A 24,367-nucleotide genomic window follows, 5' to 3' on the forward strand; every position below is an offset into this window, starting at 1 on the left:
TACCCAGTTTCTAAGGCTCAAAGCACAGTCCAGATTATTTAGGCACCCTGCCCTTTCTCAGTTCATAGGGCTCTGGGTGAAAGGCATGTACCTTACCCAATTTCTAGGGCTTAGACCTACTCCTTTGCAGGCACTTTAACTGGTGAAAAGAGCCCTTTACAGTAATATCCTTACTGTCTGTTAACAATTGCCACAACAGAATGCACTTCTTATACACATAATGTTCACCACTACCAATAAAACAGATGAACTTTTCTTGATGGTCAGTCAAGTTCAGGCCTATCTGGAGGCTTCCAGTTTCTGCACAAGGTCATTGGCAGAGTGAGGTCTGGTAGCTCTGATCTTGGAGCTATGTCCTAGAATTGGTTGCCAAAAGACTTCCTTTTGGAACCCAGTTTATATAGTGAAACAAGTCTTTTAAAGAAGGCTGACAAAACATATATGGAGGGGAAAAAAGATGCATGACCACCCTTCCTCTAAAGCAGGGTTTCCCAAACTATGGGCAACAGCCCACTACCGGGCCGCGGGGGCGGGAGGGGGGGGAAATACCGGGCCTCAGCATGGCTGCCAGGGTGTTCCGGGCTCCCGGACTGCCCGTCCTGTGCCGGGTTCCCCAAGCCCTCAGCCGGGCTGGGCAGAAGCAGCCGTATGTTTCAGGCTTCTGGCAGAGGCATAGTGAGGGTTACCAGGTGAGCTCTTATTGCTGGCTGTGGAGCGGGGAGGAGGGGTTGGATATGGGCCACAGGCAAGCAGGGTTGGGGCAGTGGAGCTGCCCGGGGGAGATAAAGAGGGGAACTGGCCGGCAGAAGCAGGGCTGGCTGGGGGGAGGAACAGGGGGGCGGAACCTGCTGTGACAGAAGCAGGGCTGGCCAGAGGGGCGGGAGCAGTGGTGCTGGCCAGGGGAGATCATGGAGGAGGGGAACCGGCTGGTGGAAGCAGGGCTGGCGGGGGCAGCAGGGCTTGCCAGGAGTGATTGGGAGAGAATCTGCTGGCGGGGACAGTGGGGCTGGCCCAGGGCAGGGGTGGCAGAAGGTGTGGGGGGGGGGGGGGAGAATCGGCCAGCGGGAAGCAGGACAGTTCAGGGCGCACACAGATCCTGAATAAAAATGTAAAAGCAGTGCCTTTTACATATCCCCACTGCTGACAGTGAGGTTTAAAGGCACTACAATGTGTCAGAATGGAGAGAACTTGGTGCATTCACCATCTGGAATGAGAATATGGATAAAAAATTCCAAAGATGGTGTTGGCTTTCTGAAAATAAATGAGCCCCTTTTCAATATACGATGTGGTGGTGCAGGGTTTTATTGGATTACAGTCCATTTTTCCAATCTATATTCCCTTAACTTCCTGGTAAGAATGTTGTGGGTAGCTGTAGCAAAAGCTTTGCTAAAGCTGGCCCTGAGGGCTTTGGGAGGACCAAAACCAATGTATTTTCATATTTGTCATTTACTTAATGAATATGCAAATGAATGTTATCTGTCCTCCGAAAGCTCATAAATGGATTTACTGGTCCCCATGTCAAAGTTTGGGAACCCCTGCTCTGAAGCAGTGGTCCTCAAACTTTTTGGCCTGTGATCCACCCTGCTCAATGCAGACCTTTCTGCGGACCACCAGCCCATCACCCATGATGACAAAATGGGTGCAGGAGGAGCTGGGGTCTGGCCAGGAGGGAGGGTGCAGGTGAGGTTTGGGGGAGAGGGAGGTCTGGGTACGAGAGGGATGGGGGCACTCACTTGGCTCTCTACCTCCTGCCATTCCTATTGGCTGTGATTCTGGCCAATGGGAGCAGCAGGGAAAGCCTCCAGGTAAGTAGTTTTCTGCTTCACCACTTTCCCCAGTTGGGGGGGAGTGGCAGTGCAAAGCCCCTTTCTGCCTATGTAAACCAAATCTGATCTGCCAGGCTCGTTTTTTCTCTTCCCCCCCCCCCCCCCCCTTGCAGGAAGGCGACACTGGTACTCCATCCTCATGATGGGGGAGGGGACTGGAGCACCAGCACAGGCTCCCCATTGCAAGGGGGTGGAGGGGAGAGCTCCTAGCTTGCGGCCCACCTGCAAAATGGTAGTGGACCAGTAGTGGTCCTCAGGCCACCCTTTGAGGGAATGTCTACACTTGCACCCTCTTTCAAGAGAGGGATGCAAATGAAGACATTTTAAATAGCAAATGAAGTCCGGATTTAAATATCTTGTGCTTCATTTGCATTATGGTGCTATTTTGAAATAGAGCCATATTTGGAAATAACAGATGTTGTTCAGATGCGGTTATTTTGAGAGAAGGGTTTTCTTTTGAAATAACCTGGTCTTAGCAGCATCTTATTTCGAAATAGTGCTATTTTGAAATAGTGCCATAACATGAATATGCAAATGCAGCGCAGGATACTTAAATCCCAGCTTCATTTGCTGTTTCAAATGTCTTCATTGGCATCTCTCTTGAAAGAGGGTGCAAGTGTAGACCTACCCTGAGACATACTGCTCTAAAGGAGTATTCCCGCTGCTGTCCAGGGGAGTAGGTCACAGTGAAGAGGCTGGTTTTTGTTCCTAGACTTGCAAGATGTGTATTTTCTTATTTTCATCCATCCTGCTCATAGGCGATTTCTTCAATTTGTTTTAGGTACCCAGCACTACTAGTACTAGATACTACCATGTGGCCTTTCAACAGCTCCAAGAGTTTTTTTTTCAAAAGGTGCTTCCAGTCATTATAGCATACATCCAGAAACAAACCATTATCATATTTCCTTACCTTGACTGTCTCCTCAAAGTGCGCTCCGAAACCAATGCTCCCTCTTAATCACAAGGCCCATCTTTCAACATCCTGGTCTACAGATAAACGAAAGCAAGTCAAATCTGATACCCACTCAGAGAATTCAGTTTATAGGTGCTTACCTGAACTCCACATGCATATGGGTGCCTGAAGCTGCGCACTTCTACGGTGCCGGCATTGCATATGCGTGAGTCTCTCCGCCCCCCGCCCCAGTTCCTTCTCTACTGCATCTGGTTTCAGATGGAGCTCAGTTTTTTTCTCTACGAGTTAGTGAGTTATTCCCTCATTAGCTGATTTTTTTTTTTTTTTTTTAAACTTCCCAAGTTTTTCTCCCCATAGATAGTCTTAATAAGCACCATGCCTGGCTCCCTAGGTTTTAAGGGAGTTAACTAACATTTTTTTTTTAAAACAGTTTTAACAAAACCCGCTGTTCTTTCTGTGAAGATCCTCTTCCTGCAATGGATGGACATGCTCAATGTACTCACTGCTTTATGTGAGGTTCACAGCTTGAGAGTATGGTGTGACAGAGGCCTACACCTCAAGCTGATTTTACTTGAAAAATCGCTAAGATTAGCCTCAGATCCAGGCCAACAATCTGATAAGCCCCAGGCACAAAAGGACTAAATATCTTCAAAGAAACAGGCCGCCTCACTGCTTCGGGAGGCTCTGGCACCTAAATGCTTGTCTCTGATGCACACAATGCCAAGAGTGACTCCAGCGCCCTGTCTGAGTATCTCTGATGCACCAGGCGTGTCTAGCACCACCATGAGAGCAGGAACTGCAAAGTTCTGCTCCAAGGCCACAGACTTGAAATTACCTGCTTCGAGTGCAACTGCAACTACCCGCACCGATGTTTTATTGCCAGCACTGCAACTGCCTCTGGGGCCAAGCACACCATCTAGCAGCACCATGGGCACAAACTGTTTCACCTGGCCACACGGTGCCAAGATGTCACATGGCACCATGAGTGGCATCAGTGCACTTTACTACAGCACCATCTATGCTGCCATAGCCATATATACAGCATAGGGATCCTTTCGGGGCACACACATTTCTCCCTGTACCTCAGCACCAAAACTGGTTTGTGTCACCAGAAACGGTTTCCTTTGATTCTGATGAGATGGATGTGGTGTTCATCCTTAGTAGTTCCCCTCTTACAGATTATTCTGTCTACACAGTCAGGACCCATCCCCACACTCCAGACACCATGACGTGCCACCTTGGTATAACCCCTAGGTACCACCTGCCATGTCATACCCACAATGGCAGTATTGGAGTCCATGGCAGGCACACAGTAAACATCACCATTGACACAGATGTGTTTCTGTGCGTCAACACTTCCCCCCAACCTCAACCTCCGTCACCTCAATGGCAAATATGACCATTGGAATTATTCCAAATTATTTTATTTCAGACACTTCTGAGGCCAAGAAGCAGCAGTTGAAAGCTGTGACTGCAAAGGGCCATGCATACTCAAGGATGGCCCTACATGATGCAACTGACCTGTGGCCTTCTCCATAGCAACAGCTGTAATGATGCAAAGAGCCTCATGGTTCAGTGTTGCTGCCTTCCCTAGAGAAATCCAGTCCACAGTAGAGGGTCTTCTATTCAATGGGCAGAAGATCTTCACAGTAAACACCAATGAAGGGCTGCATTCCATGAGCCTCTCGGGCAACCCTCATGTCTCTTGGCATTCATAATCCTGTAGCAATAAGAAGGCAATAGAGGTATCAGCCATACCGTTGGGCCAGATAACACCCCTCCTCCCATACCCAACAATATAATAGGCAAGACCAACATAATTAAAACCGCAGTAGAGGTAGGGGCTAACAATGATGTCAACTACCTAACAACTCCTAGCAATCACAGCACTCCTCTAAGCAAATTTAAGAAATAAGTTGAGAGTTGTGAAAACCTTTCTCCAGTTCTGATGCCAGCCATACCATGTAAACTATTTCAACATTGTTTGTTGCTATTTCTTAACAATTGGAGAAGGATAACCTCAAATAAATGGGTTCTCCAAATAATCTAGATTAGATATGTGATTGTCTTCTTCCCATTCCTCTACCCAGTCCCTCTTCAGGGACCCCACTCTCAAGGAATTTCAACAGGAGGATGACTTATCTCTTATAACTAGGTGCAGTTGAGTTAATCCCCAGTCAGTATAGAGAGAAAGGGTGCATCTAGACTGGCAAGATTTTGCGCAAAAACTTCCAGCTATCTACACTGGCCGCTTGAATTTGCACAAGAGCACTGACTTTGTAATGTATTAAAACAGTGCTGCTTGCACAAATACTTTCACGCTCCTGCTCAGGGAGAAGCCCTCTTGCGCAAGAATACTTGCGCAAGAGGGCTATTGTAGACAGGCACCTTAATTTTTTGTGCAAGAAAGCCTGATGGTTAAAATGGCCATCAGCGCTTTCTTGCGCAAAAGCACGTCTAGATTGGCACGGTTGCTTTTGCGCAAAAGCATCCTTGACAATCTAGATGCTCTTTTCGGCAATACTTTTAATGGAAAAGCTTTTCCATTAAAAGTATTTCTGCAAAATCATGCCAGTCTAGATGTAGCCTTTAAAGGATTTTACTCCCCCTGCTGCCTCATGGAGAAAAAGTCTGGAGGAGGATGATCCATTCTTGATCTACAAGTATTGAACAAATTCATAAAGAAACAGAAGTTTAAGATGGTAACACTCACCACCATCATACCAGCATTAGAAAGAGGCTGGTTTTTGTCCCTAGACTTGCAAGATGTGTATTTTCTTATTTTCATCCATCCTGCTCATAGGCGATTTCTTCAATTTGTTTTAGGTACCCAGCACTACTAGTACTAGATACTACCATGTGGCCTTTCAACAGCTCCAAGAGTTTTTTTCAAAAGGTGCTACCAGTCATTATAGCATACATCCAGAAACAAACCATTATCATATTTCCTTACCTTGACTGTCTCCTCAAAGTGCGCTCCGAAACCAATGCTCCCTCTTAATCACAAGGCACATCTTTCAACATCCTGGTCTACAGATAAATGAAAGCAAGTCAAATCTGATACCCACTCAGGGAATTCAGTTTATAGGTGCTTACCTGGACTCCACATGCGCTCTCACTTCTCTTCCTATGGACCAGGGGTTAGCAACCTTTCCAAAGTGGCAAGCCAAGGTTTAATCCTCCTGCCCTGGGCTGTTCCACTCTCTGGGGAGGAAGGGAGGAGCTCTCTCCAGCGCACACCCTATGGACCACCTGGGTCAGTGCAAACCTTTCCATGGACCTCTAATTGCTAATGGAAGTTTGCTGTTAATTACATAATTACGCCCTAACTTACGTGGTCTTGGGGGGGGGGGGGAGAGGAGACTGCAGTGCCGCATGAGGAGCAGTGGCCCTGCATGGAGCCATTTCTCACTCAATACTTGCAGGCAAGAAGTGAAATGTCCACTGGGGCTTTCTGGGACGTATGGTTGGTTTAGATCTGGAAGGTAGGCTTGGGTGCCAGTGAAAATCGTCTCACGTGCCACTTATGGCATGCATGCCATAGGTTGCTGACCCCTGCTAGAGACCATTTTTACAAAATTGTGGACTTCATCAGGATTCTGTAATCCTCTCCCAAAATAACAGCTTATGACTGCCTGCAGCTCCTGGGTCACATGGCAGGTTGCAACTTTGTAGTCAGAAATGTGTGTATGCACATGAGCTGTCTGCAAGGATGGGTCAGGACAGTTTACAAACCCAACATCCATCCACTATCAAAGTCCCTCATCATCACACCCTCGGTGAAGAAAAACTTTCTCTGGTGGTTGACACTGAAAAACCTGTGTTCCAGCATTCTGTTCCTTACTGTAGAACTGTATTTCAGTGATGACCGATGCATCCCTCATGGCCTGGGGCCCACACTTGCAGCATCACACAGGTTAGGGACTGTGGAACTGTGAGCAGTGAGATGCACTTGCAAGTGTTTTGTACCTTTAATCCGCAACAATCATGTGAGACTATACATGGACAGTGTTGCGGCAATGTTTTATATAATTAGGGTGGAACCCGATCACATGCCCTATGAACAGAGGCAATTTCACTTTGAATTGGTGCCTGAAACATGGCATATCTAGCTCTGCCATTCACCTTCTTGGCAACCTCAGCACCACGACCGATGCTCTAAACAGGTCACTGCCCACCAAATATGAGTGGCCAATCAATCCAGATATGATTTCGAGGCTCTTCTAACAATGGGGTCACCCACCATAGACCTCTTTGCCACACTGTGACGGGGCACCCTCGCCCCGCACGGCGACTCCCGCTGACCAGGTGTTGCTCGGCACCGAGAGGGAGGCAGCCCGGCGATGCACGGCGTGTTCCCGTGCCGCACCGTGGCTTGCGGAGCCTGGCGACCTGCAGGCGGCGGGCCGGAAGCACGGAGGTGGGAGCGGGGACAGCATGGAGGCATTCCCCCACCCTGGGAGTCCAGCGTGTCCGGGAAACAGCAGCGGGACACGACAGCCCCGCTCTCCCCCTTCTGATGACGTCAGGCAGGGCGGAAGCGGCGTGATGTTTAAAAACGCCGCTGCCATAACCTAGGTAGGAGAGAGAGAGGGGGTGAGTGGCTGGGTGGAGGCTTTGGAGATGCCACCGGGAGAGACCCTGGAGAACGGTTGGGGGTCAGAGAGGGTGCCTGTAGACCGGTGGTTACAGTCCACTGACTACTTAGTTGCTGAGCGTTGGCACCCTGTCCGCTAAAGGAAAGGTGAGCCTTCCGGCGTCGAGAAGTCGGGGGCGGGGAAAGGAAGCAGCCCAGGGCAGAGCCCATTTGGAGCTGGTGGGCTGATGCGTTATGGCAGGATGCCCCATCAGCTGGACCAGATCCAGACCGATCCGTGTCCTTAGCGCCCTGGGTTGGGGCCCGTGAGTGATGGTGGGCCCGGGCCTCCCTTTCCCCCGCCCCGCGACCTTGGGGGAGGCGCTGGTATTCCCGTGCCACGGAGAGTGCCGTAGCTGAGGCAGGAGGATTGTCCTAGCGGCCGCCAGAAAAGGCGTCCGAACGACATTAAGCCCCCCCTCCAAGGGGGGGTCATAGGGCACCGTCGGACGAGACGGGTACACACACAACAACAAAAAAGTGTCTGCAGTTTTGTTCCAGAGCTGGCATGGAGAAGGGCTCACTTGAAGATACCTTGATGATTATACTGGTCACATCATCTCTGATATGCTTTCCCTCAATATACATTGTGAACAGGGTCATAGTCAAAGTGCAGACAGATAAAGCACACTTAATTCTCATAGCACCTTTTTGGCCAAGCCAACCCTGGTTTCTCTTTCTGCTTATAATGTCTCGAGTACCACCAATCCCTCTGCCCCACAATCAGGATCACCTCTATTAGGCAGGAAATCAGACCATTCATCCCAATCGTCACATGATGAACCTGAAATACATAGGTTCTCTATGGTTTCCACACAAGAACTAGAGCGGTCACACGTTCAACACGTCCTACTGCACAGCAGAACGCAGAGCACCTGTACAGCATACCTTCAGAAATGGAAAAGGTTTTCCATATGATGTTCACAGTGACACGCTGGTCTCGCACTGAGTTCCATTAAGATACACCTTGCTGCTATAAGTACTTTTTACCTCAAAATAGATGGTTCCTCAATATTAGCACACCCTCTTACTAAGAGGTGTATCAAAGCACTCTACCCAGATGAGGCCTCGCCAGCAAAACCATTGGACCTCCATCTGGTTTTAAATACTCTGACCAAATCTCCATTTGAGCCAATGGCACCCTTGTGCACCTTTCTGTGAAAACAGCTTTTCTTGTAGCTATTCTTTCAACAAGATGGGTAAGAAAGATTGCAGCACTGATGGCAGATCTCCCGTTCGTTACCTTTTTTAAGGACAAATTAATCTCAAGTTTTTACCAAAGGTTCAATCCTCTTTCCATCTGAATCAGACCATATATTTGCCTACCTTCCTCAAACCTCTCACTAATGCGTTTGAATCAGTCATGCGCATGCTGGATTTACACAGGGCAATTTCCTTTTATTTACAATGTACAAGGCCATTCAGGTCCTCTCCCAGACTGTTTGTTTCCATAGCTAAACTCAATAAAGGCCAAACCATCTCAGCCCAGTGACTCTCACTGGATTTTGGATTGCATAAGACTTTGTTACTCTTTATCAGATGTTAATCCTCTTCACAAAATAAGCACACACTCATCCAGAGCCATGGCTACCTCGGTGGCCTTCCTTCAAAAGGTCCCAATAGCAGGCATTTGCACAGCTGCTGCCTGGTTATCAGAACATACATTCGCAAAGCATTATGTACCTTCTCAGGGACCTTTCTCTAACCTCAAATTCTCGGGCCATGCTAGCTACTGCATTCATGTCAGATCTGAAATCCCTATTTTAAATGGATATAGCTTTGTAGTCATCTAACGGGGAGCATCCATAGGGGCATCTTTCGAAGGAGAAGAGGAGGTTACTCACCTGTGCAGTAACTGATGGTTTTTCAAGATGTGTCCCCGTGGGTGCTCCACTACCCTCCCTTCTTCCCCTCTGCTTCAGGGGTGGGGAAGGAACTGAGAGGAGGTGGTGCTCAGGCATGTGCAATGCCTCCACTGTAGGAGCATGCGGCTGGAGGCACGTGCATGTGCGGCCCTGGAGACGCTGCTCTGAAGACTCCAGAGAAAGGACTTGGTGGCGGCACACTGACCTAATGTGGAGCACCCATAGGGACATTCATCTTAAAGAACATCAGTTACTGTACAGGTGAGTAACCTCTTTAGAAGTAATTACATGAAGGTTAGATTTGGTATAAAATATCTTGCAATGCATCTTGTAACCCAGTGTTGTAAACATAGGTTCACAAAAGTCTGGTAGATTACCTCATAGTAGCAAGGTGCCTAGACCACCATTCCTAACCAAATCAGCAATTAGCTGTTTCTGCCCTTCCAAATTTATAAGATCTCACAACTCCTATATTTCAATCTGTGGAATCCAGTTCCCTTTGTTTCCTCTTCATTAAAACAAGCTTCCAGTCAACACCTTGGGTGACGCAATCTCAGAAATCTCTTGAATATAAGAAGATTCATAATCAAAACTTATTTCTGTGAATTGCAAAAGGAAGAGTTATTGTTTTAGTCCAAAGTGTCAACAGCAATAAGAAAAGTATGGTATGTGCTAAATATGAGAAGAGTAGTTGAAATATACTTAAGTACTACTAATCAGTGAAGTTAAACATTTGCTTATATCTTCAACTGGTGTAAAGTGATGTAGTTCCAACATAATCAGTGGGGCCATGCCCGTTTATATTAACTGAGGATCTGGGCCACAACCTTTTTTCACCTCCTTCATTCCTTAATGCCTGTGTGTATTATAAGCACTCAGATTCTCCTAAGGTAGTTGAGTCAGATATATACAGCTGCAGATAAGTGGATCTTCCCATAACATATCCACGTTTTACAACAAAGTGTTAGACAGAAAAGGCCTCAGCCACAGCAGAAAATCTATAAAGCTGCTATTTTGTCATATCTCCCTCTCTCTCTCAGGATTTACAGGTTTGACTTACTTTTTTTTCAGGCATCCTTTGGGTAAAAGGGTTTTCAAATCATTTCTCTCAAAACTGGCTTATAACTACTAATGGAGGGGGGAGTTGAACACTTGATTCTGGTCTCTCTTTCCTTGCAACTGACTGCTTGCTATATCCCAAGTATTTCTGACTAAAAAAAGAGAGATTTGAAATGAAAACTAATTTACTGATTACTTTCCAGTAACTAATCCTTCTGCACATCCCCTAGTCAGCACCTCAAGAAATTATCCAGATATTTATATGAGGGAGTCTTCAGGTTTCTGGTATACAGTTCACACTACTTACTTAAAATAGTATTAAGTTACATTCTAATCTACTAAATTAGTTTTTCCCTAAAGCTTTGGAAATTTTCACCTGATGTAGCATTAAACTTCTACTGCTTTTGGTATTTATAGGAAGAGACGCAAAGCCAAAATACCTCATATTGGAAGTTTTTTTCAGAAAGTAAATTCCAAGATAATTTAATTAAACTGATTATAGGTGTGTGTGGGGGAGGGGGCATTAATGAACTTTATTATGCCTTTCTAGCATTGTTCTGTCATACGTCAATGATCTTCAAACTTTTTTTCTCATGGCCCAGTTAAGGAAAATTATTGATGCTTGTGACCCAACGTAATTTGACTGAAGTGTGGGTTCTGGGTTAGAGCTGAGAATGAGATCTTCAGCTTTGGGTATGGGTCACAGCTGGGGTAGGATGGGCTTACCTCGAGTGGCTCCCAGTCACTAAGGTAGGCTAAGGGGTGCTAAGGTAGGCTTCTTGCCTGTGCTGGCACCGCAGACTATGCTGCACCCCAGCAGCAGGTCCAACTAATGGTATTGTGGAGCTAGTGCCCAGGGAATGACAGTCTATGGAGCCCCGTGCACTCTTCTGCTCACTGAGGAACCGGGCATGGAGCGCAATGGCAAGACAGGCAAGAAGCCTGCCTTAGCCCACTACTGATCGCCCTGCAGCGATGAGACCCAGTGCCTGACATTCCGTGGTCCAGTACTGAGTCATGACTCGTAGTCTGAAAACCACTGATGTAAGTCATCATCTGAGACCATATAGTAATGTTAACTGTCACTATTGTGTAGAAAAAACATCTTCACCCTTTTCCTTTTTTTTTCCAGGTTCCTTTGCAACAGCTTCCTGCCTAATCTGTAAATACAGAGTTGACTGTGAAGCTGTTCGAGGAGACATTTTTAATCAGGTAATTAGAAAAAAAATGCTTAACTGATCATAGGTTTCCAAAAAGTTGTTATAGTTTTCCTTGAAGTAACTGGAATGTTTCTATCAGCTTTTTTTTTTTTTTTTTTTTTTTAAATGTATTAAATGTGCACTAGAAATGAAATTCCAAACACTTTATTTCAAATTAAATTTAAATTTCGAGATTTTCCTGCAGCACTTGCAATCCAAATACTATTTGGGAACCAGATAGATTTCTAATTAATTTCATTATTTAGCTTCCTTTCAAAATTAGTTAAATAAAATAAGTCTGATTAAAAATGGGAGAAAAATAATTAGATTTAATAATGTATTTTTTATTAATATAAGATGATCGTAATGCAGGTAAGGAACTCTGAATACTTTTGAGTGTTCCTTTAAATCTTCCAAGGAGTGTGTTTTTTGGTTTTTGTTTTTTTATTCAGTAATATTTGTTAAACAACACATGACATGTAAGGAAAGTTGATAAAATTATAAAGCTGTTGTCCTTTTTATTAAAAAGATGGGGAATCAAATGGAGCCTTTGACACACATTTTCAAAGGTGTGTTTGAAGCTATTATCATCTCTCTCTAGCCTTTTATGTTGTGTGACATGCTCCAGATCTAGGTAAAGTAGTTCCTACTACTTCTGTTAATGTAGAGCAATCTTGTATTTTTCAGCTCCATTCTTTATCCCCTGCCCTTCCAGGAGTAGAGGGATTTCTGAGAAGGTGCTTAGTTGGCCAGGAGGATCTGGAAGGGGAGATCCTATCCTAAGAGCTGGGTCTTCTCGGCCTGTGTAGATAGAGGCCACTACACCAATGGTTCTACCATAAATATTTAGTGTGCGCACACTTGCTCTTTTAAATGAGAAACTAAATCTAAGGACCATAAACATTCAAACTCCGTCTCAAATGTAATGGTATAAAAGGAACAAGGGTCTGTGAAAATAGGTGTCGTTTGCAATAGTTGAAGTGTGCAATAATGTCCACGAAAAAAGTCTGATTTGCATTATCAGGAATTTTATAAATATTTACTATTTCTCCTGCCTGGGGCAGTTGTTGCTCCCTCAGCTCTAAACTCCAATGGGTTTTCAGCTTCTAATCTGACATAACTGAGTTTTAGTTGCCAGCTCTCCCTCTGCTGACATATTTGGATCACAGCACTGACATGTCTAGCTTAGTCTTTCTGCCTTTCTTTCCAAAAAGCAGAGACTTCCTCCAGCTTTTCCTATCTTATCCAATCAGGATTAGCTATTGCCACCACTTCCCTCCCTACAACAATTTCTTGCAATCTAGGGGTGTGTCTAGACTACATGGCTCCGTCGACGGAGCCATGTAAAGTAGTTTACCCGACATAGTCAATGAAGCGGGGATTTAAATAATCCCCGTTTCATTAAAATAAAAATGGCCGCTGCGCTGTGCCGACAATCAGCTGATCTGGCACGGCGCAGCAGTCTAGACGCGGATCGGTCGACAAGGGAAGCCTTTGTTGACCGCTCCCTTATGCCTCGTTTCATAAGGGAGCGGTCGTCAAAGGGGATTATTTAAATCCCCGCTTCATTGACTGTCGAGTAAACTACTTTACATGGCTTCGTCTACAGAGCCATGTAGCTAGACACACCCTAGTAGTAGTTCTGGTACATAGTGTCTTCAACTTTTTTAGGGAAGACAGGCATTTTCTTTTCTTAGGAATTTTACTGCATGTTTAAAAGTGAAATCCCTAGTAGTAAGATTCAAAGGGTTTCTCTTCTGGGTCACCTCCATGCACCTGCAGTTCCTCTTATTTGCAGCAATGTAGTAAGACTGTTTGGAGCCACTTAGGACTATCTGGATTTTTAAATAATCTCAGACAGTGGGGGTGGGGAGGTGTTATTGCAGGTTAATGTGTCCACTGCTAAACATGGTTTTCAAGATCAAGGAATAAGGCCCATCAAAGGAAAAGGCCCAAAATCGTTTTACTCCTACTCCCTCCTGCATGCATGCATACATACTCTTCAAACTGCTAGTCCCAAATCCTGTCTGGTCCTGTATTTTAATTCTCCTCTCCTTGTCCAGTGCTTATTTTAGGGGTCAGTTAATTGTTACCTTGGTAGAGGAAATGCTCATCTAGCTCAGAAACCTCAGGCAGTTCCCTACTTCCACAGACCCTTTGCATCTAACAAAGACCTTTCAGTCCTAAGTCCTTACAGAAGACCCAGTTTCGACTCTTCTTTCTCTTTTTTTCTTCCAGATTCTTGCTAGATCAAACCTTGGAAGTTGCCAGTTTTCTGGGCTGTTTCATTCTTCATAAAAATGTTTGCATTTTCTTGGCCTTGCTCCTTCTCTGGACAGATTTCATCCTAAATCAGAGGGACTGTTTAGATGAGAAATAAAAATTCCAGCCAGTTTCTTATCAGCAGAGACGTCCTTTTAACCTATGATAGACAGGATTGTACAAAATCTTTTATTATACTCTTCTGCCACTGCTTCTCTTGTAGTCTGCCTTAAGACAACTGAAGTGTTGTCTTTTACCTTTGACATGACCAGAGGCATTGTGTTTTTGCTGGCCAGTATCCATAACCATCTAGATGGATAAGAGGAAGATGACCTACAATGAACTCTTGAGTAAGAAGACATGACAGAGGCTCTAGAATTAGAAATAAATGTCCAGAAGAAGATGCACCAGCTTTTCCCAATGGCCAGTGAAAAAGCTCCAAGTTAATTTGGACCTTCCTTTCCAACAGCAAGGATGTCAGTGGTAATAATTTTGAGGGAGGGTGTATGAAGAAGTGTGTTCTGAGGTATCCTGAGAATTTGAGTAACCAACTATCTATTCTAACTTTAACATCTTAGTATCAAATGTCAGCCTTTTCAACAGATGTTCCCCTTAATCATCATCCTGAGATTTAGTAGAGAAGCTAGTAACTGAAAGATGTGTAACACTGAAGCACTATTGAGAACTGAGCCCCCAGAAGGGGTGAGGCCGGGATCTAGTATCTGCCTACTATGTGCACACCATCCAAGGCCCTAGTGGTGATTTTAAAGGGATTCTGTAGTTTAACAGTGTGATTAAAATGAGTTAATTGTGAGAGTTAACTGTGATTAATCAACAGCCCTACTTACAGTGCTTCAGACACTTTGGATTAAATAGTGGCATCAGTTGTTTCACTGATTATTTTTGTCATGGGGCTTTTGTCTGAGGTTCAGGCCCATGTGAATAGTTTTTTAGCCTTGAGATGAATGAAATCTGGAGAAAATGAGGGACACCATTATTAGGTCTCTGGAACTTCTTAATTTAGATCAAAAGAAGAAATGCCTCCTTGTAATTTGTTTTTATACAAAAGACTGCTTTACACTATGGATGTTAGAATATAATCATTAAAATGATTAACCGATAAGACTAGATTTATTGGTTAATCCAAATTACTACACGCAACCCCCCAGTCCTCTTGCTGCCTCTATCAGAGACAGCAAGGGGGGAGGGGGAGCTGGTAGTACCTATAGGGAGCCTGCTTAAAATTGGCTCCCCCCCTTCATGCCGGGTTCTGTGAAGCCGCCGGGTTCTGTGAAGCCACCTGCCCCTCCCCACCCACTGCCAAACACAAAGACAGCATTGCAGGAGGAAGTCAGCTTAAAAGCTGACTCCCCACAAGCACCAGATCCCGCAAAGCTGCCTTCCCCACACACTTCCCCACGCACATGTGTTGCTGCCTTTGATAGAGAAGCAGCAGCAGCAGCATGGAGGGTGAGGGGGTCAGGCGAGAGCCGGTATGCATAGAAAGCTGGCTCCCCATGCATAGTGGCTGTTGCAGTCACCTACTTCCCTCTAGCTGCCTCCCACAGAAGCAGTGGGGGGGAGGGGGAAAGCTAGGGCTAGGGGTGGGGGAAGGAGGAGTATCAGCAACAGGGGAAGGGGAAGAGGCAGGTGGGATGCCATAACAGCCTCTCTCCGCAGGTCACTGAGGAGTGCAGGTCTGCAGGCAGGAGCTGGTCTGCACGGGAAGCAGATTTTTAAACTGATACAGAGGTAGAAATGCAGTGTGCCAGGGGGCTTCCCGGGAGTGGAGCTGGAGTACAGTGGCTGCCGGCCCTGCCCCCAGGGAGCATTTTAGTATCTGTGTAACAGCAAAAATTTGTTGTGGCTACACAATTACTAAAGTACAAGATCTGAAGAAGTGGATTGTACCCATGAAAATTTATGATACCATCTACATGTTTTGTTAGACTTTAAGGTCCTGCTAGACTGTTCATTGTTTTTTAAGTTTGTGCAAGATAGCTAACATCCCCACTGTACACATCCTTTAAATTTCCAACCAGATTTCCAGAAAAGCATTTTGGCATCAACAGAAGGCATCAGAGCAATGGCAGCTTCATGCTCTGTCATCTTCTTTAACAGCAGTACCTCAGAGCTGAAGTTTTGTGAGAGAGCCCAGAGCAACTTCCTTCTCCTCCCCTTGGTGACCACTTGGTTAATCTCCCTTTGGTTTGGGATACTAGAGACCATTTAGCTGGAATGTGTGATCCAACTTTACTCCTCCATACTATCTTCTAGCCCTTAGGCCATCTCCGTCTTCTTGTGAGAATCTATGAAAAGCAGGAGTGGATTCCTTGTGTAAAGACAGGAACTGCAGAGAGAGTGCCTCAGCAATACAAAGGGGGGAATCTGTTTTTGTTTTTTTAAAGAGATGGCTTTTGTCCTATTGTAGATCTCCAGAAACCAACCTGCTTACTCAGAAAATTCAAGGTCCACATACTGTTGCTGGCTTCCATTATTTCTGCCTCTTACCCACAATGCTAGTTCATGGTTCTCTACTTAAAAGATTTCTTTTTTCCATATAGCTTTCAGACTGGCTTTCAAAGTTTTTGGCTTAAAAGTCTGCCGATGCTGCCTGGAATTCTCTTCACACATTTATGCAGCACTAGTCTCTTGCTCTGCCATTGAGATCTAATGCTTGCTATGGGAGGGCAGTTCTGCAGTTTTTGTTTAATGAGAACACCTCCACCTTCCATCCTAAGCGTTGTACCGCTTGCAAGACTACAAATGGGAACCTGCAGTGGTCACCTCAGAGAGATTATTCAGCAGTAAGTAGTTTTTAGGAGTGTTGCCTCTGTCTGTTTTTACTCCTAACCCTCTTTCCCTTCTTTTCCTAAATTCAAGGCTTAGCACTCTGTGGTTAAGAAGAAAGAACTGAGGTGGTTAAGGCTGCATCAACCTTTTATAAATTCCTTTCTGAGTATTCAAAGCTGTGAGAGAGGGCACTTGTGCATCCTTAAAAACTACTGCTTTCGAGAAGGCTCCCAAAGCTCAGTGGCTGCAGAGGAGTGGGCATTCCACAAGTATAGATATAGAGACAACACTCTAAAAAAAAAAACTAGTTTCTAGGAAGCAGCATTTATCTGTTCTGTGCGGGAGTGGAACATTTATGATGAAAGGCTGTCAAAATGTAGTATGTTATTAATTGGCTATTTGCTAGAATTCACTAGTGCTGTATGAATTCTATATAACCTTTCAGGATGAAAGGTCATATAAATATAAAACTATTACAGTATACACTTTGGGAGTGATGCTTGATAGTGGGGTATCATCCAAGAATTGGCAGTTATTAATTGTTTAGTGAGAATAATCTGAGTATAAACTTTGCTTGATAGTAATGTATTTAGCTAGTGCTAAGTAGTGGTAGACTAAGCCCATGTTATATAAATGTGAAATTAAGTTCTGGACTTCAGTACAGAAGTTGCCAAATTGAGATTTGGTATTTCCTTCGATTTAAAATGACCTGAAAGCACAAAATGAGCCCTCCTACCCAACCAGTCACTGTCACTCACAAGCTACTGTGTGTGTGCAAATCAGCAAAGTTTGTGGATCCACAAGAGGTCTGCATGGAACAGAAGGAGACAGGGTAGACTGTATGAATTGCTCAAGAGAGCTTAATTGCCTTTCACAATATACATTTTGACAATAAATTACCAATAATTGTTCAAACTTGAGATTTTCTCTTTAACAAGTTGGAACTATGCTTATTTTATAATGCAGGTTGTTCCTAGATGCCCCAGGTGTCCACCTGATGAACCACTTGCCATCATGAAGCCAGAGATAGTGTTCTTTGGAGAAAATTTACCTGAGCAGTTCCATAGGGCCATGAAGTATGACAAAGATGAAGTTGATCTCCTTATAGTTATTGGGTCTTCACTGAAAGTAAGACCAGTAGCACTGATCCCAAGTAAGTGGCTATTACTGATAACTGTGGGGAATAAAAGAGAAAGTGTTCTAATGCAAAAGTTTGCGCTGGCTCTTCCGGGTTGTAATCTACTTGCCACGGGCGAGTAGATTACATTATTTGTCGAGCCCTGCTAATAAGTATTGATGAACCTAACCTCCATGATCTTATCTAGTTCCTTTTTGAACCCTGTTAGAGTCCTGGTCTTCATGACATCCTCTGTCGAGGAGTTCCACAGGTTGAATGTGTGCGGCATGAAGAAAATCTTCCCTTTTGTTTGTTTTAAACCTGCTACCTGTTAATGTCATTTTGTGACTCCCTAGTTCTTACAACTTTTTCTTATTCACTTTCTTCATATCTGTCATCATTTTATAGACCTCTATCATATTCCCCCCCTTAGTCTCCTCTTTTCTAATCTGAAGTCAGTCTTTTTAATCTCTCTTTATATGGCACCCATTCCAAACCCCTAATCATTTTTGTTGCCCTTTTCTGAACCTTTTCCAATGCCAATCTTTTTTGAGATGAGGCAACAACATTGGTACACAGTATTGAATATGTGGGTGTACCATGGTTTCATACAGAGGCAATAAGTTATTCTCTGTCTTATTCTCGATCCCTTTTTAAATGATTCCTAACTTTGTTAGCTGTTTTGACTGCCACTGCACATTGAGTGAATGTTTTCAGAGAACTATCAACAATGACTCTGCGATCTTTCTCTTGAGTGATTATAGCTAAATTAGTCCCCATTATTTTGTATGTATAGTTGGGATTATTTTTTCCAATGTGCATTACTTTGCATTTATCAACATTAAAATGCATTTGCCTTATTGTTGCCCAGTCACTTAGTTTTGTGAGATCCTTTTGAAGCTCTTCAGTCTGCTTTGGTCTTAACTATATTGAGCAGTTCAGTATCCTCTGCAAATTTTGCCACCTCACTGTTTACCCCTTTCTCCAGAACATTTATAAATAGATTAAATAGGATTGGTCCCAGTGTAGACCCTTGGGGGACATGACTAGTTACCTCTTGCCAATCTGAAAACTGACCATTTATTCCTACCCTTTGTTCCCGGTCTTTTAACCAGTTATCAATCTATGAGAAGACTTTCCTCTTATCCCATGACAGCTAACCTTACTTAAAAGCCTTTGGTGAGGGATCTTGTCAAAAGCTTTCTGGAAATCTAACTACACTATATCCACTGGATTTTCCCCTTTGTCCACATGCTTGTTGACTCCCTCAAACAACACTAGTAAGGCATGATTTCCCTTTACAGAATCCATGTGACTTTTCCCTAACAAGTTATGTTCATCTATCTGTGTGACAATTCTATTCTTAACTATAGTTTCAACTAATTTGCCTGGTATTGACATTAGACTTACCTGTCTGTAATTGCCAGAATCACCTCGAAAGCCCTTTTAAATATTGGTGTCACGTGAGCTATCTTCCAGTCATTAGGCACAGAAGCTGATTTAAAAGATAGGTTGCAAACCACAGTTAATAGTTCTGCAGTTTTACATTTGAGTTCTTTCAGAACTCTTGGGCAAATGCCATCTAATCCCAGATATTTGTTACTGATAAGTTTATCAATTTTGTTCCAAAACTACCTCTAATGACTCCTCAATCTGGGATGATTCTTCAGATTTGTCACCTAAAAAGAATGGCTCAGGTTTGGGAATCTCCCTAACGTCCTCAGCTGTTAAGACTGAAGCAAAGAATTCATTTAGTTTCTCTGCAATGACCTTATCTTCTGAGTGCTCCTCAGCATCTCCATCATTTGTCTTTTTACTTCCAAATATGAAAAGGCAGGTTAAGCAATTCTTTGCTTGCAATGTGATTTGCAGTCTCAACAGAAATGTTTTGCTCTAGGTAAAGGGGTATCATTAACTGAAACTCACGCTTGTATATGAAAAATTTTGCGTTGTTTCAGGTAATTCATAAAATTATTGTAGCTTTCAAGAGTTTAGAGAAGTCTCTCTTTTCTATTTGGTTACTTTGATCATTTGATAGTGACTTGTTTTATTATGAAAAGTCTCAGGGGGTAGTCATTATAAGGCCATATCTGCAAAATAATGAGGAATCCTGTAGCACCATAGAGGCTAACAGATTTATTAGGGCATCAGCTTTCATGGATAAAACCAACTTCATTAGATGATTTGTAGTGGTGTTTACAAAGGCATGGGTGTATACATAAGGACAACAGAAGAAAGAAGGTACTTGTGGTAATTGAACCTAATCCAAGTTAGGGTGGAAGTGGCTCTTTCACAGCACTTGATGTGCATATCATGAGAGGGGGGAAAAATACCCACTCACAAGAGACTAACCCTAATTTTCCCCTCTCCCAATATCCACATTTCCACACCAGCTGCAGTGATGAGCCATTTCCACCCTGACTTGATTAGACTCATTTATACAAGTGCCCTCTTTCTTTTGTTGTTCTTTCATTGTGCTTATATATACCCCTGTAAACTCCACTTCAATTCATCTGATGACTTGAGGTTGGTGGCAGTAGACCTCCACTGGTCTGGCAAATCCCCTTGTTCAAGACCAATCCAGTCCCAAGGATACCAGACCAGGATGATCCAACCTGTGATTTCTTAAGCTTCTTTGTTTTAGTCTCTTTTAAGTGGGTATACATAGAGAACTTGGAGAACACCAACAAGGCTTCATTTTCAGTACAGTTGGTGCATTCTAACTGCTGTTAAAGAATTTTTACCTTTATTAGAACAATAATTATTTTTAAAGTTTTTTTTGGTGACTGATCTTTTCTGTGTGTGTAGGTTCCATCCCCCATGAAGTGCCTCAGATCTTAATTAATAGGGAACCTTTGCCTCATCTACACTTTGATGTGGAGCTTCTAGGGGACTGTGATGTCATTATTAATGAGTTATGTCAAAGGCTAGGTGATGAATATACAAAACTTTGCTGTAACTCAGTAAAACTTTCAGAAATAACAGAAAAGCCCTCACGAATGTATAGGGAACTTGAAATGAATTCAGCTGAGTTACCACCTACCCCTTTAAACATTTCTGAAGACTGCAGTTCACCAAACAGAATGACACCACCTGGTCCTTTAATGGTACTCTCGGAGAATCCAACTGAATGGAAGGCAGAACATTCTAATCCTGCCTCAGAATTTAAAGGCAATCATCAGGAGAAAGAATCGCAAGAAGTACAAACATGCTCAGTAAACACAGAATGTATTACTGGCCAGTTAATGAACTCAGAACATATGAAGGATAATAGCTCTAACAAGGAAGAAAATAAAGAGAAAAATGAAATAACTTCATCTGTTGAAACATTGAGGAAATGTGCAAATAGATTTGCAAAAGAACAAATTAGCAAGCGGCTTGATGGTAAGTGTTAACTCACATTCTGTGTCCATTTTGGTTTTTGTATTTAGGATATGAGAGCTTACAGAATTTTAAAGCAGTAAAATGTTAATTTATTTGGGGTGGTAGAGAATAGGCTCTGCAGCAGTAAATGAAGTAGTCTGTTTGAGAGGAGCTAGAAAGGTATGAGTCTGCAGTGACAGGTAAAAATGCATTATTTGAATAGCAACGTGAAGAAGCTGAAGAAAAACTGAATGCTTTTCTCCTCTTTTCTGCATGAAATAACTAAGCTAGTAAAGCATGTTATGCGGGAAAAGCAAGATTCAGGGAGTTGGAGATTATAAAAATCTGAGTTTTTTATTGTTCTGCCAGAGTTACTTCTGGAAAAGCATTAATTTGTTAATCCTTTCATACTCTAAATTATAAAAACATTGAACAGAAGTTTTATTTACATTTCAGCATGATTATATTGCATTATTTTCATTGACAAAAGCGTGATGTTGAATGGGAAGCAAATCTTGTAAGATTTAATTTTCTCAAGCTGTCACTGTAACTACACAAGTAATAGTTATGTTGTAAGATATTAATACTAGCACTTCATCCTACATGTTTTAGTCCTACTATTTCAAGAAATGTAAGAGGTCCTGGAAATCTTTATGATTCTATTGCATAATCTACTGAAAGTTCTGATGATGTGAAAGACATACAAGTTACCACTTCACTGTTACAAAATGAATTGACATTGACAGCCTGTTAGATTTGCAAACTTTGCAGAGCAAAGACTGTATCTTTCTATATATGTACAGCACCCAGTATAATGGAGACTCAATCTGGATTGTGTGCTATTGTAATATTTAGTAGTGCATAAGAGTTTTGGAAAATATCTATAGATCTGGGCAGATAAAACTGCTTGCTGTAAGAGCTATAAATATATTAATATATGGAGCAGGTAATTAAGGAAATCCTATGCAAACACTTGGAAGGTAATAAAGTGATAGGGAATAGCCAGCATGGGTTTGTGAAGAACAAGTCATGCCAAACTAATCTGATAGCTTTCTTTGATAAGATAACGAGCCTTGTGGATAAGGGAGAAGCGGTGGATGTCATATACCTAGACTTTAGTAAGGCATTTGATACGGTCTCGCATGATATTCTTATTGATAAACTAGGCAAATATAACTTAGATAGGGCCACGATAAGGTGGGTGCATAATTGGCTGGATAACCGTAGTCAGAGAGTTGTTGTTAACGGTTCTAAATCCTGCTGGAAAGGGATAACAAGTGGAGTTCCTCAAGGGTCTGTTTTGGGACCCGTACTGTTCAATATCTTTATCAATGATGTAGATATTGGGATAGAGAGTACGCTTATTAAGTTTGCGGATGATACCAAACTGGGTGGGGTTGCGACTTCTTTGGAGGATAGGGACATAATTCAAAATGACCTTAGCAAGTTAGAGAAATGGTCAGAGGTAAACAGGATGAGGTTTAATAAAGAGAAATGCAAAGTGCTCCACTTAGGAAGGAACAATCAGTTCCATACATACAAGATGGGAAGCGACTGTCTAGGAAGGAGCATGGCAGAAAGGGATCTAGGGGTCATAGTGGACCACAAGTTGAATATGAGTCAACAGTGTGATGCTGTTGCAAAAAAAGCAAATATGATTCTAGGTTGTATCAACAGGTGTGTTGTAAGCAAAACTCGTGAAGTCATTCTGCCGCTCTACTCTGCACTAGTTAGGCCTCAGCTGGAGTACTGTGTCCAGTTCTGGGCGCCACATTTCAAGAAAGATGTGGAGAAATTGGAAAGGGTACAGAGAAGAGCGACAAGAATGATTAAAGGTCTAGAGAACATGACCTATGAAGCCAGGCTTCATGAACTGGGCTTGTTTAGTTTGGAAAAAAGAAGATTAAGGGGGGACATGATAGCGGTTTTCAAATATCTAAAAGGGTGTCACAAGGAGGAAGGAGAAAATTTGTTCCTCTTGGTTTCTGAGGACAGGACAAGGAGTAATGGGCTTAAAGTGCAGCAGGGGAGGTTTAGATTGGACATTAGGAAAAAATTCCTAACTGTCAGGGTGGTCAAATATTGGAATAAATTGGCAATGGAGGTGGTGGAATCTCCCTCTCTGGAGATATTTAAGAACAGGTTAGATAGACATCTGTCAGGGATGGTGTAGGTGGAGCTTGGTCCTGCCTTGAGGGCGGGGGGCTGGACTCGATGACCTCTTGAGGTCCCTTCCAGTCCTATTATTCTATGATTCTATGATTCTATGATATATAATTATATAAATTAATTATAAAGAGCTATAAACACATCTCCATACTTGTGTTAGTGACATTTGCCCTTTTGTTTAAAATATATATATCATCAAAACCACCACTCCTTATTTTAAAAGGTTTTTAGAATCTCCTCCAGAATGGTGAACAGGTACATCAGTGAGTTGATATGGAAGTGGTGGTCAGCTTTAAGGATGTTAAAATGCGGTTAATTGACTAGTTGACTAGTCGATGGAATTTCCATCCTGCTGGGGCTCTTGTACATTTCAAAGGAGGAATATGGAACTCTGTGTACAGCCTGGGGCCAGCGGGAAGTCCCACTGATTCTGGACTGCATGCGGCGTGCCTGCTTTGAAATGCCCCGGTGGAGGCTCTTATGCATTTCAAAGCCTAGGAGCCCAGGGCTAGCTGGGGGAGTCCCAGCTGACCCCAGGCTCCCCGAAGCATTTCCCCAGTACCTGAGATCGTCTGGGGAGTCCCCAGCTGACCCCAGGTTCTGGGGAAATACCACGTGGAACCTAGGTTCAGCTGAGGATCTCGGGTTCCAGGAAATGCTGCGAGGAGCCCAGGATCAGCTGGGGAGTCCCCAGCTGACCCCGGGCTCCAGAGCTACCCCTTTGAATTGCACAGAGGTAGTGTTTTAAAGGGGCAGCCCACTACACAGCTCATCCGTGTATCAGCTGTGCAGTGGCTGCCTTGGGGTTTCAAAGTGGCAGTGCCATTATGCGGCGCTGCCACTTTGAAGTACCCCTTTCCTCTGCCCCCCTTTGCTGCCTCTGTCGACTAGTCAAACGACTATCCAATAAGCAAATGCTTATCGGATAGTCGACTAGTCTTTAACATCCCTAGTCAGCATACCAAAGATATGAAACTTCAATTGGATAAAGCACATTAGGGGACTGGTTAGAGTGGCGAAGGTGATGTCTGAAACATAAGAAAATATACATTAAGAAAATTTCCTAAATATGCCTGCCTTCTCTGGAGAGAAGAGATCTAAAGGATAATCATGGATAATTATTGAAGAATGCATATGCTTCAGCAAAAGTGAATAGATTCTGTTG

General features: G+C 43.5%; 1 protein-coding gene across 1 annotated transcript in view; it reads left to right on the forward strand.

Moving 5' to 3' along the window:
- The window catches only part of SIRT1 (sirtuin 1), a 38,231-nt gene that overhangs the window by 11,209 nt on the left and 2,655 nt on the right, over positions 1–24,367 (forward strand). The window contains exons 6-8 of the mRNA XM_075934916.2: positions 11,432–11,511; positions 17,520–17,706; positions 20,479–21,054. Of these exons, the coding sequence (XP_075791031.2) occupies positions 11,432–11,511; positions 17,520–17,706; positions 20,479–21,054 (843 nt within the window). The remainder of the gene's footprint in view (positions 1–11,431; positions 11,512–17,519; positions 17,707–20,478; positions 21,055–24,367) is intronic.

The sequence above is a fragment of the Pelodiscus sinensis genome, chromosome 8, assembly GCF_052426305.1.
Source record: "Pelodiscus sinensis isolate ZL-2025 chromosome 8, ASM5242630v1, whole genome shotgun sequence".
NCBI classification, from domain to species: domain Eukaryota; kingdom Metazoa; phylum Chordata; order Testudines; family Trionychidae; genus Pelodiscus; species Pelodiscus sinensis.